At 45.7% G+C, this 21,074-nt stretch overlaps 1 protein-coding gene across 4 annotated transcripts in view; it reads right to left on the reverse strand.

The window, feature by feature from the left end:
• The window catches only part of LOC140721466 (uncharacterized), a 65,030-nt gene that overhangs the window by 13,287 nt on the left and 30,669 nt on the right, over positions 1–21,074 (reverse strand). For 2 of the 4 annotated variants that reach the window (XM_073036290.1, XM_073036288.1), the window contains 5 exons: positions 20,361–20,411; positions 11,466–11,516; positions 10,362–10,412; positions 8,228–8,278; positions 3,885–3,935 (listed from right to left, as the gene is read on the reverse strand). In XM_073036290.1, coding sequence (XP_072892391.1) covers positions 3,885–3,935; positions 8,228–8,278; positions 10,362–10,412; positions 11,466–11,516; positions 20,361–20,411 — 255 coding nt within the window. The remainder of the gene's footprint in view (positions 1–3,884; positions 3,936–8,227; positions 8,279–10,361; positions 10,413–11,465; positions 11,517–20,360; positions 20,412–21,074) is intronic. The other 2 variants (XM_073036289.1, XM_073036291.1) reach the window with 2 other exon arrangements.

The raw sequence follows: 21,074 nt of genomic DNA on the forward strand, positions 1-21,074 counted from the left end.
ACACCCTCGCTCTTCTGAACTCTAATGAGGAGAGGCCAAGAACAATCAGATGTTTCCCAGTGACCACACATTTTACTTGCACGTCCCATTCTCATTCTGATATGTCTATTCATGGCCTCCTCTACTGTCAAGATGAAGCCACACTCATGTTGGAGGAACAACACCTTATATACCGGCTGAGTAGCCTCCAACATAATGGCATGACCATTGACTTCTCTAACTTCCGTTAATGCTCCTCCTCGCATTCTTACCCCATCCCTGGCATATTTATTTGCTTCTTTTTCTCTCTCTTTCTGTCTCTCTTTGCCCATTACTCTGCTTGTTCTCCATCTCCCTCTGGTGCTCCTCTCCTCCTTCCTTTCTTTCTTTCTTTCTCCCGAGGACACCCGTTCCATGATCCTTTTCCTTCTCCAGCTCCGTATCACTTTGGCCAATCACCTTTCCAGCTCTCAGCTTTACCCCACCCACTCCGGTCTTTTCCTATCATTTCGCATTTCCCCCTACCCCCACCGCGTTGAAATCTCTTAGTAACTTTCCTTTCAGCTAGTCCTGACGAAGGGTCTCGGCCCCAAAACGTCGATAGTGCTACTCCTGTTAGATGCTGCCTGGCCTGCTGCGTTCCACCAGCATTTTGTGTGTGTTATTTGTATTTCCAGCATCTGCAGATTTCCTCCTGTTTGTTTTTTACATGACAGTCCTTCCAATCCCAGACAAATTTTCCTGAACGTCCTTTGAATCCTCGAAAATGTCAGCACATCATTCCTTAGAAGAGAGGCCCGAAACTGCGTACCAACTCCAGGTGAGTCCTCCTCAATGCTATAGAAAGCCTCAATATTACGGCCTTGCTTTCTTCTATGCTACTTCTCTTGAAATAGTTGCTGACATTGTACTTGCCTTCCGCACCTGCGATTCGGCAAGTAAACCTGACTTTATATTCTTGCTCAAGGACACCCGAAATCCTTTGCCCCTCGAATCTTTGATTTTGTTTCTGCCGTTGGAAAGTAACCTACCCATTTATTTCTTCTGCCAAGTTACATAACCATCAACTTTCTGACAAGTATTCTATCTGCCACTTGTTTGTGCATTCGTTTCATCTGACTAAGTCTTTACCTAGCCCACTTATCTCCTCTAAACTGTCTGAAAGTCTACATATTTCGTATCATCTGCAAACTTCGCCACAAAGGTATCAGTTTATTATTCAATTCATGACACGAAACTTTAAAAGAAGCTCTCCAAACACTGATCCCTGAGGAGCAACCATAGTCACCGGCAGACAACCAAAAAGGGGTCCCTTTATTCGCACAATTTGCCTTCTGCCTATCCATACTAGTATATTTTCTGTAATACCATCGGCTCTTACGTTGTTAAGCAAACTCACGAGCGGTACCTTTTTGAGGGCATTCTGAAAGTCTATGTATATATCATCCCCCTCTGGCTATGTTGCTTCTTATTTTCTCAAAAAAAAAACATCAGATTTTCAAACAGGAGGTTCCCTTGAGGATATCTTGCTGATCAGGGGCTATTTTATCATGGGTCTGCAACTTCGCCGAACTACATCCTTACCAACCGCTGATGTCGGGTTAACCTGTCTATAATTTCTTTAAATGTACGCCTCTCCCTTCTTGAGGAGTTATGTGTCATTTGCAATTTGCCATTCCTCCGTATCCATGTCTGAGGATTTATTTCGGAACCAGGACAATTAATGCCTCCAGAATCTCTCCAGTTCTTCTTCAGAAACCTGGAATGTATGCCGTCCAGAACAGGTGACATCCACATTAACCCTTTCCTAGAATTTTCTTCTTTGAAATGGCAACTTCTCACACTTCTGCCCGCTGTGACTCTCTATCCCCTGAAGTTTTCCACAGTAACGTGTGATGCAAAATACTTGTTCAGTTCGTCCGCCTTTTCCCTGTCCCCCATTACCAACACTGCAGCTTTGTTTCCAAAAGTCCGATATCCACCCCCGTCACTCTTGTACACAGTATGCATCTGAATAAACCTTTGACGTCGTATTTAATATTATTGGGTAGTTCGTCTTCGCGTTCCAAATTTCTCTTTTCAATTAATATTTATTTCTCTTCTGCTGGTTTTTACATTTTCCCAGTCCTCTAACTTTCCATTAATGTTTGCTCTACTATAAGAATTCGTTTTGTCTTTTGTGTTGCTTTTGACGCCTCTTGACAGACATGGATGTCACTCATTTACTTTACAATGCTTCTTCCTCGGAAGGGTGTATATAACCCGCGCCTTCCGAATTTCTTTCGGAAATTCCAGCCAATTGGTGCTCTGCCTTCAAAGCTGCCGGTGCAGCTTTCCATTCAATTTTAGCCAACTCCTCTCTCGTGCCACTGCAATTCCATTTCCGCCGTGGTAATGATGATACATATGACTCTAGCTTCTCCGTCTCAAATGTCAGTGTGAATACCTCTTAACGTAACCGGGAAGAAAATAGCTTTTGGTATCGTGCATTATATTATTGGCTAGTATGCCACCAAATTTCATCTCTTCCCTTTTTATCACTTTTAGTTGCCTTTTGCTGGATATTTTAAAAACAGCGGAACCATCCAATTTACCGCTGACTTTTGCTACCTCATATGTCCTCTCCTTTTTGTAATGCAATCCTTACCGCCCTTTGTCAGCCACGGTTGACTAGCCGTGCGACTTGATAACATTTTCCTCTGCGGTACACATCTGTCCTGTGCCTTGGAAAATTAAAACCAGAAACATCTCTGATTTCCCGTCAAGTCAGCCAGTATCTTCCTCCAATCCACCTCGGCAAGCTCCTTTCCCATGGGCCTCTATATCCCTTTAATTCATTGCGGTACTGATTCATGTGAGTTACGCGACTCCCTCTCAAATTGTAGTATAAATTCAGTCATATTATGAGCACTCTCTCCTGAAGGTTTTTTTTGTCCTACTTTAATCTCCCTCATAAGGCCTGGTTTATTACACAACAACTAATCTAATATTGCCTCTTCCTGAGTAACCTACAGCTGCTTAAAAAAGCCATCTCTTAGGCGATCGACAAATACCCTGTGTTGTTATCCCACACCAAACTTTTCCATCAATCACCTTACATATTGAAGACCTTCATTATAAATGAGAGTTTACACTTCTAATACTCATTGTCTAGCTCATTTTGCAATCTCAAAAACACGACTACTATTTTGAGTTCCGTATATGCATCCCAAATAGCTTTTGTTTATAACCTTTCGGTTTCATAACTCCACCTACAAAGATTCAACGGTCCAGGACTCTTTGCAATCTCTTTCTAAAGATGCATTACCAACTGATACCAAGAGATCCATAACACCGCCTAAAACTCCCTGGTTTTCCCTTCAATACAGAGTATATCTTTTGATGTTAAGCTCCCAGCTATGGTGATCTTTCAGCCACGACCAATCCCAAATTGCGCCGCGAGGTCATTCACGTTATTCTGAATGCCACGCGCATTTAAATGCAGCACCTTCCATTCTGCATTCTTCGCCCTTTGGAACTTTGCCTCTGTGCCTGAATTTAACTCTTTGTTCTGTCTGCATTTGTACGCAACCATTGACATCTCCTCCCTAACGTTAATGCTACAAACAGCATCTACATATAAACCCGTGGGCGCATCCTCAGCAATACATCCCGTTTCCCGTTCCACTGCCATATTAGTTTACACAACTTTCAACGGCTCAGGTAAATCTGAGAAAGTCAGTTGCTTCCTTAGATTCTCAGAAATGCTTCAACAAGTTGCCGCCCATGAGGAAGCTCAGCGAGCAAAGTATGCATGGTGTTACCGAAGCGCACGCGACCTTTTCCGTCAGTTTCAGCAGCCACCCGCTACGGCGGAACTGGAGCTTCATTGGAGCTCATAGTCACAGAGTCTGATTTCAACTTACCCGCCACTGGTAAAGGCCCCCGCAGATGTGCGTATGCTACGTTTGCTGAGCCTGTGGGGAAACATAGAAATGATTATACCTCCGTGATCTGGAATCCGTAATCCGCTTCCCCTGTCATCAAACCATCATTCTGGCCATTTCCCGGTCATGCTACCCACGGCGACCTGCATTTCTGATTCGCTGCCAAACCTTTCAACACGTCAGCCTGAGAATGGATCCGTTTGAAGCGTGTGAAGTAAACAAAGGATTAGAGGACTTGCCAGCCGGATGGGATGCTCAGCGAGGCACAACTGCGAAGGACAGTGAGCAGAGGGGGAGCCGAGAGCTGGCCAGAGCCCGGGTAAGGTATTAAGCAGGGCGGAAGGCTGAGTACATGAGCTGGGTTGAAGGGCTGTCTGTGGATGACCATGCAAGACCTCAGGAGGGTACTTTGTTCGCAGCAGACAGTAGCTGTGTGATTGTCAAGTAACGTCACGGGAATGCACAGCAAGGACTGAGGTCACCTGTGACAGTTTCCCCACAGTATAACCATATAACAATTACAGCACGGAAACAGGCCATCTCTGCCCTTCCAGTCCATGCCGACCCTTACACTCACCCAGACCTACTGGCCCGCACTTAGCCCATAACCCTCCGTTCCTTTCCCGTCCATATACCCATCCAATTTTACTTTAAATGACAATACCGAACCTGCATCTACCACTTCTACTGGAAGCTCATTCCACACAGCTAACAGTCTCTGAGTAAAGAAATTCCCCCTCGTGTTACCCTTAAACGTTTTCCCCCTAACTTTCAACTCGTGTCCTCTTGTTTGAATCTCCCCTACTCTCAATGGAAAAATCCTATCCACGTCAACACTATCCATCCCCCTAATAATTTTAAATGCCTCTATCAAGTCCCCCCTAACCCTGTACGCTGCAAAGAATAAAGACCTAACTTGCTCAACCTTTCTCTGTAACTTAGGTGCTGAAACCCAGGTAACATGCGAGTAAATCTTTTCTGTACTCTCTCTATTTTGTCGATATCTTTCCTATAATTCGGTGACCAGAACTGTAACACAATAAGAAGAGGTCGGTCAAACACGACAGACACACGGTCACCGGGTCTCTGGCACTGAGAGTGGTGCTGTGGCTCAGAAGAGCAGAATGGTGAAGATGACTGCAGTGTGATAGAATAGAGAGGAGACTCTGTGGGCACCATTGCGATACCCGGATGATATGTTACCTATCCATTGGCAGGGTGAGGGATGACTCAGATCGGGTCCAAGAGATGACCAACGGCAAGGGAGAGAAGCAATGTCTTGGAGTATATAAGCACAAATGGCTTATTAAGACGAATAGATAGAGTGGACAGCCAGCGCCTCTTCCCCAGGGCACCACTGCTCAATACAAGAGGTCATATCTTCAAGGTAATGGGAGGGAAGTTCAAGGGGGATATTAGAGGAAGGTTGTTTACTCAGAGAGTGGTTGGTGCGTGGAATGCACTGCTTGAGTCAGTAATGGAAGCAGATACACTAGTGAAGTTTAAGAGACTAGTAGACAGGTAGATGGAGGAATTTAAGGTGGAGGGTTATATAAGAGGCATGGTTTAAACGTCGGCACAACATTGCGGGCCGAAGTACCTGCGAAGTGTTGTATCGTTCTGTTTCTATATCATAAAGAGAGAAAAACACGAGGTTCTGCAGGGAGAGTTTAAGGGGGCTCGATAGAAAGTTGACAAACCGGACCTACAGGACAGTATCCTCTCGATTGTTGTACCACGTGGACAATCCAAACCAGGGGTGCGTGAAAAGAGCTAGTCCATGAGCAGGATTTTCGAGATCGTGAATCTCTATATTCACGGTAGATTTTCTAAATTCATGGGGCGACCGATCAATAAGCAAGTATACGTAAACAGAAATACCTTTCAGACAGGAACGCGCGTAGGATTAAAACAATAAGCCGAGTTCTGAGCAAGTTTTCTTCGAATTGGGTATTCAACATCGTGGTGCGTTAAAAGAGCTGTTTTATATGCAACCTTCGCTTCGCCTAGCGGCTTAATATAATGGGTGATAAACCCCGGCCCGGGCAAACGTAAGGAATCATGTTTGGGTGGATGCTGCGCGATGTGTCCCCTGTTACAGAGCAGTACCCCGAAATAGCAAACACTGCACAATATGCGATTAAACGATTTATCTTTATAGCTGTTAGTTTGACTATCTGGTTAGTCGAGAAACGAAATAAAAGAAAAATAAAAAATCTTATTAAACAGTCAGAGCGCAAAGTTGGATCTCAGTCACAGGCCGATCGTTCAACATAGACCTCCTCTGATCGTCGCTACCCTCGGGACCCGTGCTCCGAGTCCACCCCGTCCGGCGGTCTACCAAATCTCTCCATTCGCGCCTTCTCTCCTCATGTCCCTCCCTTTCCGGCAAAAGCCCGCAAAATCAACTCCTACCAGCTTCAAAAGACAGGGCGACAAAGTTCCGATTGGCTAGAATGCATACAACAGTCATAGAACCGTAGAACATTACAGCACAGAAACAGGCCTTTTGGCGCTTCTTAGCTGTGCCAAACCATTTTTCAGCCTAGTCCCGCCGACCTGCACCTGGCCTACATCCCTCCATATACCTCTCATCCAAATACCTGACCAAGTTTTTCTTAAATGTTAAAAGTGAGCCTGCATTCACCACTTCAACTGGCAGCTCATTCCACACACTCACCACTCTCTGTGTGAAGAAGCTCACCCCCCATGTTACCTATAAACTTTTCCCCCTTCACCCTTAACCCATGTCCACTGTTTTTTTTCTCCCCTAGCCTCAGTGGAAAAAGCCTGTTTGCATTCACTCTATCTATACCCATCATCATTTCATATACCTCTGTCAAATCTCCCCTCATTCTTCTACGCTCCAGGGAATAAAGCCCTAACCTATTCAAACTTCCTTTGAAACTCAGTTTCTCAAATCCCGGCAACATCCTTGTAAACCTTCTCTGCACTCTTTCAAACTAATTGATATCCTTCCTGTGATTTGGTGACCAGAACTGCACACAATACTCCAAATTCGGCCTCACCAATGCCTTAAACAACCTCACCGTAACATTCCAACTCTTATACTCAGTACTGTGGTGGCGTGTTGGGGAGGCAGCATTAAGAAGAGGGACGCCTCACGTCTTAATAAGCTGGTAAGGAAGGCGGGCTCTGTCGTGGGCAAAGTACTGGAGAGTTTAACATCGGTAGCTGAGCGAAGGGCGCTGAGTAGGCTACGGTCAATTATGGATAACTCTGAACATCCTCTACATAGCACCATCCAGAGACAGAGAAGCAGTTTCAGCGACAGGTTACTATCGATGCAATGCTCCTCAGACAGGATGAAGAGGTCAATACTCCCCAATGCCATTAGGCTTTACAATTCTACCGCCAGGACTTAAGAACTTTTTAAAAGCTATTATTAATGCTTTTTGAGATAGTGATTTAGATGCATATCATATTTTTTACTCAGTTAAGTATTGTATGTAATTAGTTTTGCTACAACAAGTGTATGGGACATTGGAAACAAGTTGAATTTCCCCATGAGGATGAATAAAGTATCTATCTATCTATCTATCTATCCACTTTGATTTATAAAGGCCAACGGACCAAAAGCTCTCTTTACGACCTTATCTACCCGTGACGCCACTTTTAGGGAATTTTGTACCTGCATTCCCAGATCCCTCTTTTCTTCTGTACTCCTTAGTGCCCTACCATTGTATGTTCTACCTTGGTTTGTCTTTCCAAAGTGCAATACCTCACACTTGTCTGTATTAATCTCTATCTGCTATTTTGTCAGCCCATTTTTCCAGCTGGTCTTTCAGCTGCTACTCAATGACGCCCACGAAGTTATAGCGACCAAATTCTGGTTGCACCACGAGTTCTGAAGGCTGCCTGGATCTACATGGGGAATCTTCAATCCTGAATTCTTCGCCCATTGAACTTTGTTTCTGTGGTAGAATTTAACTCTTTGCTCTGTCGGCATTTGTAATCAATCATTGACTTGTCCTCCCTCACAAGCATATTGAAACACATCCTCTACTGCGGGCTCGACATCAATTGTATCATACTCAATCCCTGAGACCTGCCATATTTATTTAACCACGCCCAACGGCTCCAGTAATTCTGGCCAAAAAGAAAAGTCAATTGTTGTTTTCTTCGGCTTTCGGAAACCCTTTAACAAGTTGATACATATGTGATTGCTTAACGAGCTAAATTACATAGTATTACGAGAGCGCTCCTGACACTACCGTCAGTTTGAGCACCCACGCGATACAGCAGCACTTCTGGTTCATTTTCCGTCCCGTGCATAATCACTGTCTTCGATTTGCATTTACCTGTCAAGGCGAGTAGGCACCGGAGGTGCAGTTGTGGTATTTTCGTCGGCCCTGTGGACAAAATAGAAATACTTATATCTCCGTAAACCAGAACCAATCTGCTTCCCGTCTCATTAAACCACAATTTGAACCATTTCCCGATCCTAAGAGAGCGTCACATTGTTCTGACGTCAGAACGTTAGTGCCAAAGTGAATGACTTTGAACAATGTGTACAAAAGGCAAAGAATCAGTGGACGTGCCAGCAAAGCGGAATGCTGAGCGACGCAGAACTGGGACGGGCTCGGTGCAGGGAGGGGGGATCAGAGCGGGGGCCGATCTCGGGTGAGTTATGAAACGGGGCGAAAGGCTGAGCACATTAACTGGGTTGAAGATCTGGATGTGGAAGTCACGTGAGATCTCAGCAGAGCACTTTGTGAGATTAAGGTGGACATCAAAAGAACAAAATTGAAAATACGGAGACAAAAACCATGGGCTATTGCAAATTGTGCTGGAGAGCTTTGAATGGAGTTCACTGAAATGATGGATGGATGGATGAGCGGAATAGGTAGTTTCCATCTGTCTTCACTGTGGAAGATACCAGTAATTTCACGCAGAGGCATGCGTGTCGTGACGGGTCCAGTCAACGGAGAGGGATTCAACAGAAATGGCGGAAAGTTCAAGTGCAGCTTCGCGGCAGTGCCTTTTAGTGTGCTAAGTTTCAGAGTGCGCCTGTCTCAGTTCCTCAGACTTAAGGGAGGTAACAACTTTATCATTGTGTTTGTACTTCTCCATTTCTCATCTGGCAGTGCCAATTGCTCCGGAGGCAGTGTTTTCTACTGAGTTTGTGATGCGGGAGGTCTACATGGCGTCCATCTTTATGGAGAATCAGATCTGCACCTGCTGCACGGTGCTGCCGCTTCTCTGAGAACGTTTGAACGATCTGGAGAAGCAGTTGATTATCTTCAACTCATAAGGTAGAATGAGGAGGTGATAGATAAGAGCTGTAGGGAGCCAATCATATCCTGGCTTGACTATAATTCCTGTCTACACCTTCTCACTTTTCTTGACAGGACGAAGGTCATCGAGCTACCTGTCTAGTACCCTAATTCGTCCCTAAAGAGCAGCAGCTCGACGTACCTGATGTGCATGTAGTCGTCCAGCAGGCTGGGTGTCTCCCGGATTTCCCACATCTCACACCCAGTACAGAACACCGGCCTCCCAGACATATATCCTGTTTCTCTTCCTCAGAGTTTACACACCTCACTTCGACCCGTTATCCACGAATCCCGGATGAACCAATGCCCTACCGTTCTGCCTGAGATCACTTCGACCGATGAACTCTCCATTGATGACTGTTCCGCTTGGCAGTCTCCCTTATCTGCCTGAATCTGCCCTCCTATTTAACTCACGATTTCCTTCCTACATGCGCTTTCTGAGCTCCCTTTGCAAAGTAATATACACATGTTCTCTATTATTCTGACTTCTATATATTATTCACATGTGTATTTATTCGTAGAAATTCCCACTCCACCTACAAAGATTCCACATTCTCTGACCCTAACATCTTTCTACAAATGTTATATCATCTGTTACCAACAGAGCCATCCCAACGCGTGCCATCCTGCATGTGCTGTTGACAAAAAAGGATATCCTCAGATGTTAAGCTCCCACATTCGACCGTCTTTCAGCCGGTACTCACTGATGCCCATGGCGTCAGTGTCTAATTGTCGGTCCATTCCATTCTTAATGCTGCACGCATCTAAATGCGGCAGGGTCAGTCCAGCATCCTCGCCATTTGAAATTCACCTCTGCGGTAGAACTGATCTCTTTGCTCTGTCTGCCCTTGTCCTTCGCTACAGGCATCTTACTCACATCATCTGCTTCTAAACTTGCTGGCCCTGCATCAAATGTATCATACTGGATCCCTATCTCTGCGATATTATATTAACCACGCCCGACTGCTCTAGTAAATCGGACGCATAGAAAATCAATTATTGTTTTATTAGATTTTCTGAAAGGCTTTCACAAAGTTCTACAGATGAGGCGGCTTAACAAGCTAAGATGACATAGTGTTAACGGAGCACCCCCGACCCTACCATTAGTTTGAACACCCACTCGATACAGCAAAACAGTCAGTCTTCAATTTCCACTTACCCCTCAAGTTGAAAAACTGCCACCCCTGCAAGTGGACTGCCGTGGTGAAACCTGTGAGCAAAATAGAAACAATTATCTCTATGTAATCTGGAGCCTATCTGCTTCGCGGCTCATTAACCCAACCTTTGAACTTGTTCCCGGTCCTCTCACTGTGCACTGTTTTTAACTTTAATCAGAACATTCCAACAGGTCATTTCGAAAAGGAATGAGTTTGAAGAATGTGATGAGAACAACGAATGACTGGGCCAGTCAGCAAAGTTGGATGTATAGCGACGCAGAACCGCGACCGCCCCAGTGCAGAGACGGAGCTCAAGGATGGAACACATCTCGGCTGAGATACTAAACAGGGTTAAAGGCTGAGCACATGAAGTGGGTTGAAGAGCTGGCAATAGATGATCACGTGAGATCTCAACAGCGCACTTTGTACAATTAAGTTGGACAACAAAGCGGCCCTGGAAAAACACATTTAAAGATATGGAAAAAATAAGCGATAGGTTTTAAGGCACAGTTACAAATTGAACGTGACGCTGGAGAAGTTTGAATGAGACTCAGGGAAATGATGGATAAGCGCAACAGGTACTTTGAATCTGTCTTCACTGTGGAAGACACCAGTGCTCTGATCAACATCTCAAGGGCAATGTGTTGTGCGGACACCCATCGGCAGAGAGGGATTCAATGCGAAAGCGGAAAATTCAAGCGCGTGCGTCCCGGCAATGCACTTGTGTGTGTTAGGCTTTAGAGTGCGTCAGTCCAAGATCCTCAAGCGTAGGCGGTGGAAAATTATCGGCAACTTTATCACTTCATTTTATTTATCCATTCCTCGTCGGTTAGCGAGAATTGGTACAGCGGCGGTGTTTTTGCAATGCGGGATGTCTAGACCTCGTCCACCCTCTCGGATAAACAAATCTGCACCAGGTGCACTGAGCTGCAGCTTATGAGGGAACTTATTAAGGACAACAACGTGCCGCACGAAGCTGGTTAACGAGCTAGGATCGCATAATGCTACCGAAGCGTTTCCGACCCGTCCGTCAGGTGGAGCAGCCACCCGATACGGCAACACTTTAGTCGCCCCGTGCACAGACCTGGTCTTCGAATTCTACTTACAAGCGCCTTTGACAACGTCGCTGAGATGAAGATGTTCTGCATCTGCTTTTCCTGTGGGGAAAATTAGAAAAATCTTTCTCAGTAACGCGTAATCACCTCCCGACTTCTTAAACCACCCTTTGGTCCATTTCCCAGTCCTGTCAGAGCGTACCACATTTCTCATTCGCTGTCAAGACATTCGAGCAGGTTAGTTTGAAAAGGGATCTGTTTGAAGAATCTGAAATAAACAAAGGTTTAGAGGACTTGCCAGCAAAGCGGAATGCCTAGCGATGCAGAACTGTGACGGTCAGCGAGCAGCGAGGGGAGCCGAGATCTGGGCCAAAGCTCGGGTGAGTTATTAAACAGGGCACAAGGCCGAGCACCTGAAATGAGTTGAAGATCTGGCTGTGGATAACGACGTGAGACCTCATGAGCGCACTTTGTACAATTAAGACGGACAACCCTGGGATCCTAGAAGAACAGATTTTTAGATAGCGAAACAAGAAGCAATAGTCTAGAAGGAACAATTATAAATTGAACATGTTGCTGGAGGGGTTTGAATAGGATTCAGAGACATGGTGGATGAGCGCCATTAGTATTTACATTGACCATCACTGCGGAAGACACTAGTAATTTGGCCAACATTCAAGTGCGATGATGTGTGCGGCAACCAATCTACAGAGAGGGATTCGTTAGATAAGGCGGAAAGTTCAATTGTATGTGTACAGGCTTGAGTACATGCAATTGAACTTTCCGCCTTATCTGACGAATCCCTCTTCGATAGACAAATCTGCAAAAACTGCACCGAGTTGCATCTTCTGAAAGAAAGTTTGAAATAAATCGAAAAGCAGCCGATGATCTTCCACACATTCGGGACAATGAAGAGGTGACAGAAAGGAGCAATAGGGAGCTAGTTTGCAGTAGACCGTAGCTGTGTGATTGTCAAGTAAAACAAAGGAAATGCACAGCAAGCACACAGTACACCTGTGGCAATTTCTCCACAATTATGAGTACAACATTAGAAGCTGTTGTGGAGGACGATCAATGACGGGGAGACACAGACACCGGGACTCCTGCACTGAGACTGGTGCTGTGGCTCAAAGAGCAGAGAGGTAAAGATGACCGCTGTCTTGATAAGGGACAGCGTAGCCAGAGGAGGTTGTCTGCCAGTTGCCAGGATCAGGAGTGTCTCAGATCGGGTCCGAGCGATCACCAAGCAGCCATGCCTTTATTACAAAGGGAATTGAGTACAAGAGTAAGGAAATCCTCTTGCATTTGTACAGAGCACTGGTGAGACCACACCTGGAGTATTGTGTACAGTTTTGGTCTCCAGGGTTAAGGAAGGACATCCTGGCTGTAGAGGAAGTGCAGCGTAGATTCACGAGGTTAATTCCTGGGATCTCTGGACTGTCTTACGCTGCATACAAGTTTCAGAGCGCAGACAGGAGTTCAACATCGACCTCCTCTGATCGTCGCTACCCTTGGAACCATCGCTCCGAGTCCACCCCGTCCGGCGGTCTACCAAATCTCTCCATTCGCGCCTTCTCTCCTCATGTCCCTCCCTCTCTGGCATAAGCCCTCAAAATCAACTCCTACCAGCTTCAAAAGACAGGGCGACAAAATCCCGATTGGCTAGAATGCATACAACAGTCATAGAACCATAGAACACTACAGCTCAAAAACATGCCTTTTGGCGCTTCTTGGTTGTGCTGAACCATTTTTCAGCCTAGTCCCACCGACCTGCACCTGGCCTATATCCCTCCATACACCTCTCATCCAAGTACCTAACCAAGTTTTTCTTAAATGTTAAAAGTGAGCCTGCATTCACCACTTCAACTGGCAGCTCATTCCACACTCTCACCACTCTCTGTGTGAAGAAGCTCCCCTCCCCCATTTTACCTATAAACTTTACCCCCTTCAACCTTAACCCATGTTCACTGTTGTTTACTCCCATAGCCTCAATGGAAAAATCCTGTTTGCATTCACTCTATCTATACCCATCATAATTTCATATACCTCTGTCAAATCTCCCCTCATTCTTCTACGCTCCAGGGAATAAAGCCCTAACCTATTCAAACTTTCTACGTAACTCATTTTCTCAAGTCCCAGCAACATCCTTGTAAACCTTCTCTGCACTCTTTCGAACTAATTGATATCCTTCCTGTGATTTGGTGACCAGAACAGCTCACAATACTCCAAATTCGGCCTCACCAATGCCTTATACAAACTAACCATAACATTCCAACTCTTATACTCAATACTTTGATTTATAAAGGTCAACATACCAAAAGCTTCTTTACGACCCTATCTACATGTGACGCCACTTTTAGAGAATTTTATTCCTGTATTCCCAGATATCGCTGTTCTACTGTACTCCTCTGGGCTCTACCATTGTATGTTCTACCTTGGTTTGTCTTTCCAAAGTGCAATACCTCACACTTGTCTGTATTAATCTTTATCTGCTATTTTTGACGTCATTTTCCCAGCTGGTCCAAATCCCTCTGCAAGATTTGGAAACCTTCCTCACCGTCCACTGCACCTCAAAACTTTGTATGTTCAACAAACTTGCTGGTCCAATTTGCCACATTATCATCCAGATCATTGATATAGATGACTAATAACAATGGACCCAGCACTGATCCCTGTGGCATACCACTAGTCTCAGGCCTCCACTCAGAGAAACAACCCTCTACTACCGCTCTCTGGCTTCTCCCAATGAGCCAATCTCTAATCCAGTTTATTACCTCGCCATGTGTACCTAGCGACAGAAAATATTGCTAACTAACCTCCTATACAGGACTTTGTCAAAGGCCTGACTGAAGTCCATGTAGACAACATCCACTGCCTTCCCTTCATCCACATCCCTGGTAACCTCCTCGAAAAATTCTAATAGATTTGTGAAACATGACGTACCACACACAAAGCCATGCTGACTCTCCCTATTAAGTCCCTGTCTATCCAAATACTTGTACATCTATCTCTTAGTAACCCTTCCAATAATTTACGTGCTACCAACTTCAAACTTACTGGCCTAAAATTTTCGGGATTAACTTCAGAGACTTTTGTAAACAGCAGAACAAAATGAGCTATCCTCCAGTCATCCGACACCTCACCCGTAGATACCGACATTTTAAATATATCTGCCAGGGCCCCTCAATTGCAAGACTAGTCTCCTTCAAGGTCCGAGGGAAAACCCTTCCATGTCCTGGGGATTTAGCTACCCTGATTTCTCTCAAGATAGCAAGCACCTCCTCCTCTTCAATCTGTATAGGTTCCATGACCTCACTGCTTTTTTGCCCTGTTTACGTTGACTTCATGTCAGTTTCCTTAGGAAATACAGACGCGCAAAAAAACAGAATTTAAGATCTTCCACATTTCTTTTGATTCCACATATAGCCGACCACCCCATCTTCAAGAGGACTAATTTTAGCCATTACTATCCTTTTGTTCTTGATAATCCTGTTGAAGCTCCTTGGAGTATCCTTCACCTTGACTGCAAAAGCAACCTCATGTCTTATTTTAGCCCTCCTGATTTCTTTCCTAAGTGTTATTTTTCTGCACTGTTTATATTCCACAAGCGCCTGATTTGCTCTCTGTTTCCAATACATGTCATAAATCTCTCTCTTCTTCTTTATCTGAGATCCAATATCCCTAGAGAATCAAGATTCCTGATCCTTATTCACTTTGCCTTTATCCCTGCCAGGAACATACAAACTCTGAACTCTCAAAATTTCAGGCCTTCAGCCTCCCACAGAACCCGAAGAACGAGCGCAGAGCGTTCACAGTCTGAGCCCTTGCCCGAATGGTCACCGCTTCTATCTTTGCCGGGTCTGTAGCTGCTCCATTCCGTGAGGTTGTGTCAGACATAGCTACCAGACGTTTAGCGGAACCGGCACTTGTCCGGGAAAGTTTTAACCCTTCAGCTTTCAGGCGGCCGAGCACCTTCAGTAGCCTCGCTTCATGTTCTTCCAATCTGAATCCAAATACTATGAGGTCATCCAAATACAGCAACACCTCAAGCCAGTTCATGTCCCCGGCAGTCTTCTCCATGAACCGCTGGAAGTTTACAAGGGCTCCCAATATGCCCTGGGGCATCATTTCGAACTGGAAGAATCCCAGGGGACATATAAATGACGTCATCAGTCATCGGGATCTGGTAATATCCACTACTCAAATCCAGCACACTAAACCACTTCGCACCTCTCAGACAGGCCGGGGCGTCCTCGACACTCGGGACGGTATACTGGTCACGGACGTTGCGGTGATCAGAGTCCTATAGTTCACACACATGCGTACCTTCCCGTTCTTCTTCCGGGCCACTGCTACTGGGGCGTTTTGGGGCTTCGGGAATCAGTGATGATCCCAGCTTCCTTCAGCTTACACAAATGCTGCCGTACGTCTTCCACGTCTGCAGGGTCCAGTCGCCGCAACCTCTCTCTAAACGGGGTGTCCTCGGTCACCCGGAGAGTGTGTGCAGTGCTCTTGGAACGACCCACATCACACTCGCCAATGGAAAAGACACCTTTCATCCTCAACATCTTCTCTACCAGACTCTTTTCCTTAACCCGGCGGTACCGGGCATTCCCCCGAGTTGATTGACTTAGCGATCAACTCCCCCCAGCCCTTTTCCAATAGTCCCTCCCCGGCGTGCCTCACAGTGACACTAGAGATTACCGTCACCGGGAATAAAATGCGCCAGGGACATCCCCAGCTTGAAAATGACCTCCCTATTCGTAGTGTTCCTGAAAATCACTGCCATCCTGCTTGCCTGTACAAACGAGGGCTTCTGTAGTTCGGACCTCACCAGTACCCAAGCAGGAAATCTGGACTTCCCCTCGTGATCTTCCGGAACATCCACAAAGAGTGTTTCGCTCTCAGGCACTCCGGGAAATTTGGGGGTCCCCATCACCCTCGGTACTTCCCCGAACGGTACAACTATTAGCTTCGACTGGCTGAACCACACAGTCCCTTGCTTAAATTAGGTATCCAGACCAATGCTGCCACACACTTCCTCAAAAGCAGCTCGAAACACTGGGTCCACCAGAGGAACATACAAATATTGAAACGCCGCCCTTCTCAGCAGGTTCCGGACAAAACAGCACCACTGTATCAAGAACCCCAGACACTCCCACATCAGCCTCCGAGAACTCCAGTTTCACTGACAAATAACCGTCGTATGGATAATCACCAGCACTGAGTCCTCAAATCTCCAGTGCGTCCAATGGTGTCAAGGGTAAATGCGTCAGATACCGGTTGTAAATCGAACGGTGCAGTAACGTGATCTGTGACATTGTGTCGAGTATGGCTTTATCGTAATTACCCTCTGTCCACAGTGACACACTGGAGCATGGAACCACTAAGCCTTCAGGAATAGGGTCTTTTGCTTCCGGGAATTCTTGGTACTTTTCCGGGAAGGTGTTCCCCCAAAGACATCAGGCCGTTCCCTCTCAGTGTCTCCTGTAAGTTTTTCAAACGACTCTCCCTGCTGATGTACCCGTGGGCTCACTCTCCTTCTGGCGTAACACCTGCATTGTTCGTCCCCTTGGCGATACAGCACCAACCCCCCCCCCCCCCCCGTCAGCTCCATCATATGGGGGCGGGATCACACCTGCTGATTACAGCCGACGTTACTGTCCTCAACTCTCCCACAATCACCTCAACGGCTCCCCGGGATAGGGTATCTGTAGCCACTTCACCGCAGCGGACTACTACCGAGGATTGTACCCTGCTGACTGAGTCCTCCCGCGCCTCCGCCGCGTTTTCCTCTTTCCGTACCTCTCTGATCAGCTCAACAAAAGATGGAGGGGGCGCGACTTTTGAGACTTTCGGAGACCCCAGAAAATCAGGTCATGGGGCTGGGTGCCCTGGTTATCTGGTCCACCCTTAACTCTTCGCACTCAGCCTCCCGAATGTCCCCTCTGCGCTGCAAGCAATTTATCCGCCTCTCTAGACGAAAAATAAAATCTAAAAACATAAAATTTAGCTTCTCTCCCTTCTCCAGACACGTTTTGAAACCACACCATGAGCTCCACTGGGGCTCCAGTCGGACTAAAATCATTGTCCAGTGCTTGCAGATGATTGACAGCTGTCGCTACGGCATAATTTAACCTGACGGCTCTCACAACGTCAGCGTCCCTCCCATTCAATCATTCAACCATTCATCATTCTGCACTACCACTCATCTAACAAATGAGAGTCCCTTCCGCCCTCATCTCATACTCCTCCGCCCCTTTAGGAGTGGGCGTTATTCCAGTGCAGAGGCAGAGCCTGCCATTGCTGGGACTTTGAATCTGATTTCTCCAGTTATTCTTCAGAGAATTAAGAGCGGATATTACCAGTAATTCTTACTCTTCACGTGGGACGTGGTCTATTTAGATCATTTCAAATCCGACCACTCTTTCCCCGCACTCCTCAGAAATGATGGAACCCGCCCCCAGCTGCCTCAGCGCTGGTCTTCATTAAAACAAGACCTGCGCCCGCCTTTTCATCAAACCTCCACTCAGAATCGCAACCTTAAGGGTATTAACAGTGGAATTAACAATTCATCCGGAGTACGAATATTTTCTCCACTCGTTTATTGCTCAGGGTAATCACACGCATCCAACGGATTCAATCCAAGACGAGCCCCCACACTTGTAAATCTCGCTTCGCCTAGCGGCTTAATAGAGGGGCTGAAAACCCCCGGCCTTCCCAAACTTAAGAGCTCTCCTTTGGGTGGATGCTGTGGGATCTGTCCCCTGTTACCAATCAGTACCCCGAAATAACAAACAATACACAATATGCGTCTAAACAATTAAGTTTTATAAATCTTCCTTTGATTATCTGGTTAGTAGAGAAACGAAATAAAAGGGAAAAAAGCCCAATCTTATTAAACAATCTGTGAGTCAAGTTACAGCTCGCTCATTGGACAACCGTTCAAAATCGACCACCTCCAATCGTCGCTATCCTTCGGACCCTCACTCCAAGTCTACCCCATCCGGAAGCCCACCATATAATCATATAACCATATAACATTTACAGCACGTAAACATCGCCTATTCCGTGCCGAACGATTACTGTCACCTAGTCCCACTTACCTGCACTCAGCCCATAACCCTCCAATCCTTTCCTGTCCATATACTAATCAATTCTTTAATGACAAAATGGAACCTGCCTCTACCACTTCCACCAGGAGGTCGTTCCACACAGCTGCCACTCACTGAGTAAAGAAATTCCCCCTCGTGTTACCCCTAAACTTTTGTCCCCTTACTCTCAACTCAATGCTTTCTTTGAATATCCCCTACTCTCAATGGAAAAATGAAACCTATCCACGGCCCCCTCAACCTTCAGCGCTCCAAATAATAAAGACCTAACTTGTCCAACCTTTCTCTGTAACTTAGGTGCTGAAACCCAGGTAACATTCTGGTAAATCTTCCCTGTACTCTCTCTATTTTGTTGACATCTTTCCGATAATTCGGTGACCAGAACTGTACACAGTACTCCAAATTCGTCCTTACCAATGCCTTGTACAATGTATAGGAGTTGTCCACGATGAAGAAAGATGCAGTATACCAGTTGGACATCGGCGATTTCTTTGCCACTATTACTTCCGCACCCGCATCATTTTCCAGTGTTCCAATATCAACTCTAAATTCCATTTTTCCTTTATATAACTTTTAAAAAAATTTAAAACGACTTTTACTATCCTGACCATATCGTATTTGCTAGTTTACTCTTATATGTCAATATATCCCTCACATAGCTTATTGGGTGTTTTAAAAATATATATATATTTTAAAAGCATCCTAATCCTCCAACTGTCTTCTCACTTTTGCTACCTTAACTGCCCTTTCTTTAGCTTTCATGCAGTCCTTATCGTCCATTAGCTGCCATCCTGGCCACTTGTGAATCTCACCTTCTGTGGTTCATATGTGTCCTGCGTCTTCTGAGATACTACTATAATTTTTATTAATTTCAGGTGTGCCAATAACAGCTCCGATCGTCCCCTCCAATCCACCTGGGCAAGCACCTCTCTCATGCCCCTCGACATCCCTTAATTCCATTGCAATACTGCTACATGTGAGTTATACATTTTCATCTGAAATTTAAGTATAATACAATCATAATACAATTACTGTCTCCTCGGGGTTCATTTTCCTTACGCTTCCGAGTAAAACCTGAGTTGTTACAGAAAAGCCAGTCCAAGATAACTTTCCCTAAGTAAACCCGAGCACAAATATATATTTTTTTGTCTTACAGATTCCTAACTCCACCTACAACGTATCCACTTTCTCTCTCACCTCTTTCTAAAGAATTAATGTCTTCTGATATCAACAGGGCCACGCCACCGCATACGCCTTCCCGTCTGTCCTTTAAATACAAAGTATATCCACAGATGCTGAGCTCTCTACTGTGGCCTTCTTTCAGCCGCTACTCAAAGACGCCCACGATGTTATAGCGACCAGATTCTGGTTGCACCACGAGTTCCTCTTCTTCATTCTGAAGGCTGCATGGATCTACATGGGGAATCTTCAATCCTGAATTCTTCGCCCTTTGAACATTGTTTCTGTGGTAGAATTTAACTCTTTGCTCTGTCGGCATTTGTAATCAATCATTGACTTGTCCTCCCTTACAAGCATAATGCACACATCCTCTACTGCGGGCTCGAGATCAATCGTATCATACTCAATCCCTGAGAACTGCCATATTCGTTTAACCACGCCCAACAGCTCCAGTAATTCTGACCAACGAGAAAAGTCAATTGTTGTTTTCTTCGGCTTTTGGAAACCCTTTAACAAGTTGACATATATGTGATTGCTTAACGAGCTAAATTACATGGTATTACGAGAGCGCTCCCGACACCACCCGCGCGATACAGCAGCACTTCTGGTTCATTTTTCGTCCCGCGCATAATCACTGTCTTCGATTTCCATTTACCTGTCAAGGCGAGTAGGCATCGGAGGTGCAGTTGTGGTATGTTCGTCGGCCCTGTGGACAAAATAGAAATACTTATATCTCCGTAATCCGGAACTCATCTGCTTCCCGTCTCATTAAACCATAATTTGAACCATTTCCCGATCATAAGAGAGCGTCACTTTGTTCTCACGTCAGAACGTTAGTGCCAAAGTGAATGACTTTGAACAATGTGAACAAAAAGACAAAGAATCAGCGGACGTGCCAGCAAAGCGGGATGCTGAGCGACGCAGAACTGGGACGGGCTCGGTGCAGGGAGGGGAGATCAGAGCGGGGGCCGATCTCGGGTGAGTTATGAAACGGGGCGAAAGGCTGAGCACATGAACTGGGTTGAAGATCTGGATGTGGAAGTCACGTGAGATCTCAGCAGAGCACTTTGTGAGATTAAGGTGGACATCAAAAGAACAGAATTGAAAATACGGAGACAAAAACAATGGGCTTTTGCAAATTGTGCTGGAGAGCTTTGAATGGAGTTCAGGGAAATGATGGTGGATGGATGAGCGGAATAGGTAGTTTGCATCTGTCTTCACGGTGGAAATACCAGTAATTTGACCAGCATGCAGAGGCATGCGTGTCGTGACGGGTCCAGTCAACGGAGAGGGATTCAACAGGAACGGCGGAAAGTTCAGTTGCAGCTTCGCGGCAGTGCCTTTTAGTGTGCTAAGTTTTAGAGTGCGC

The sequence above is a fragment of the Hemitrygon akajei genome, unplaced genomic scaffold (genome assembly GCF_048418815.1).
Source record: "Hemitrygon akajei unplaced genomic scaffold, sHemAka1.3 Scf000056, whole genome shotgun sequence".
Classification (NCBI taxonomy): domain Eukaryota; kingdom Metazoa; phylum Chordata; class Chondrichthyes; order Myliobatiformes; family Dasyatidae; genus Hemitrygon; species Hemitrygon akajei.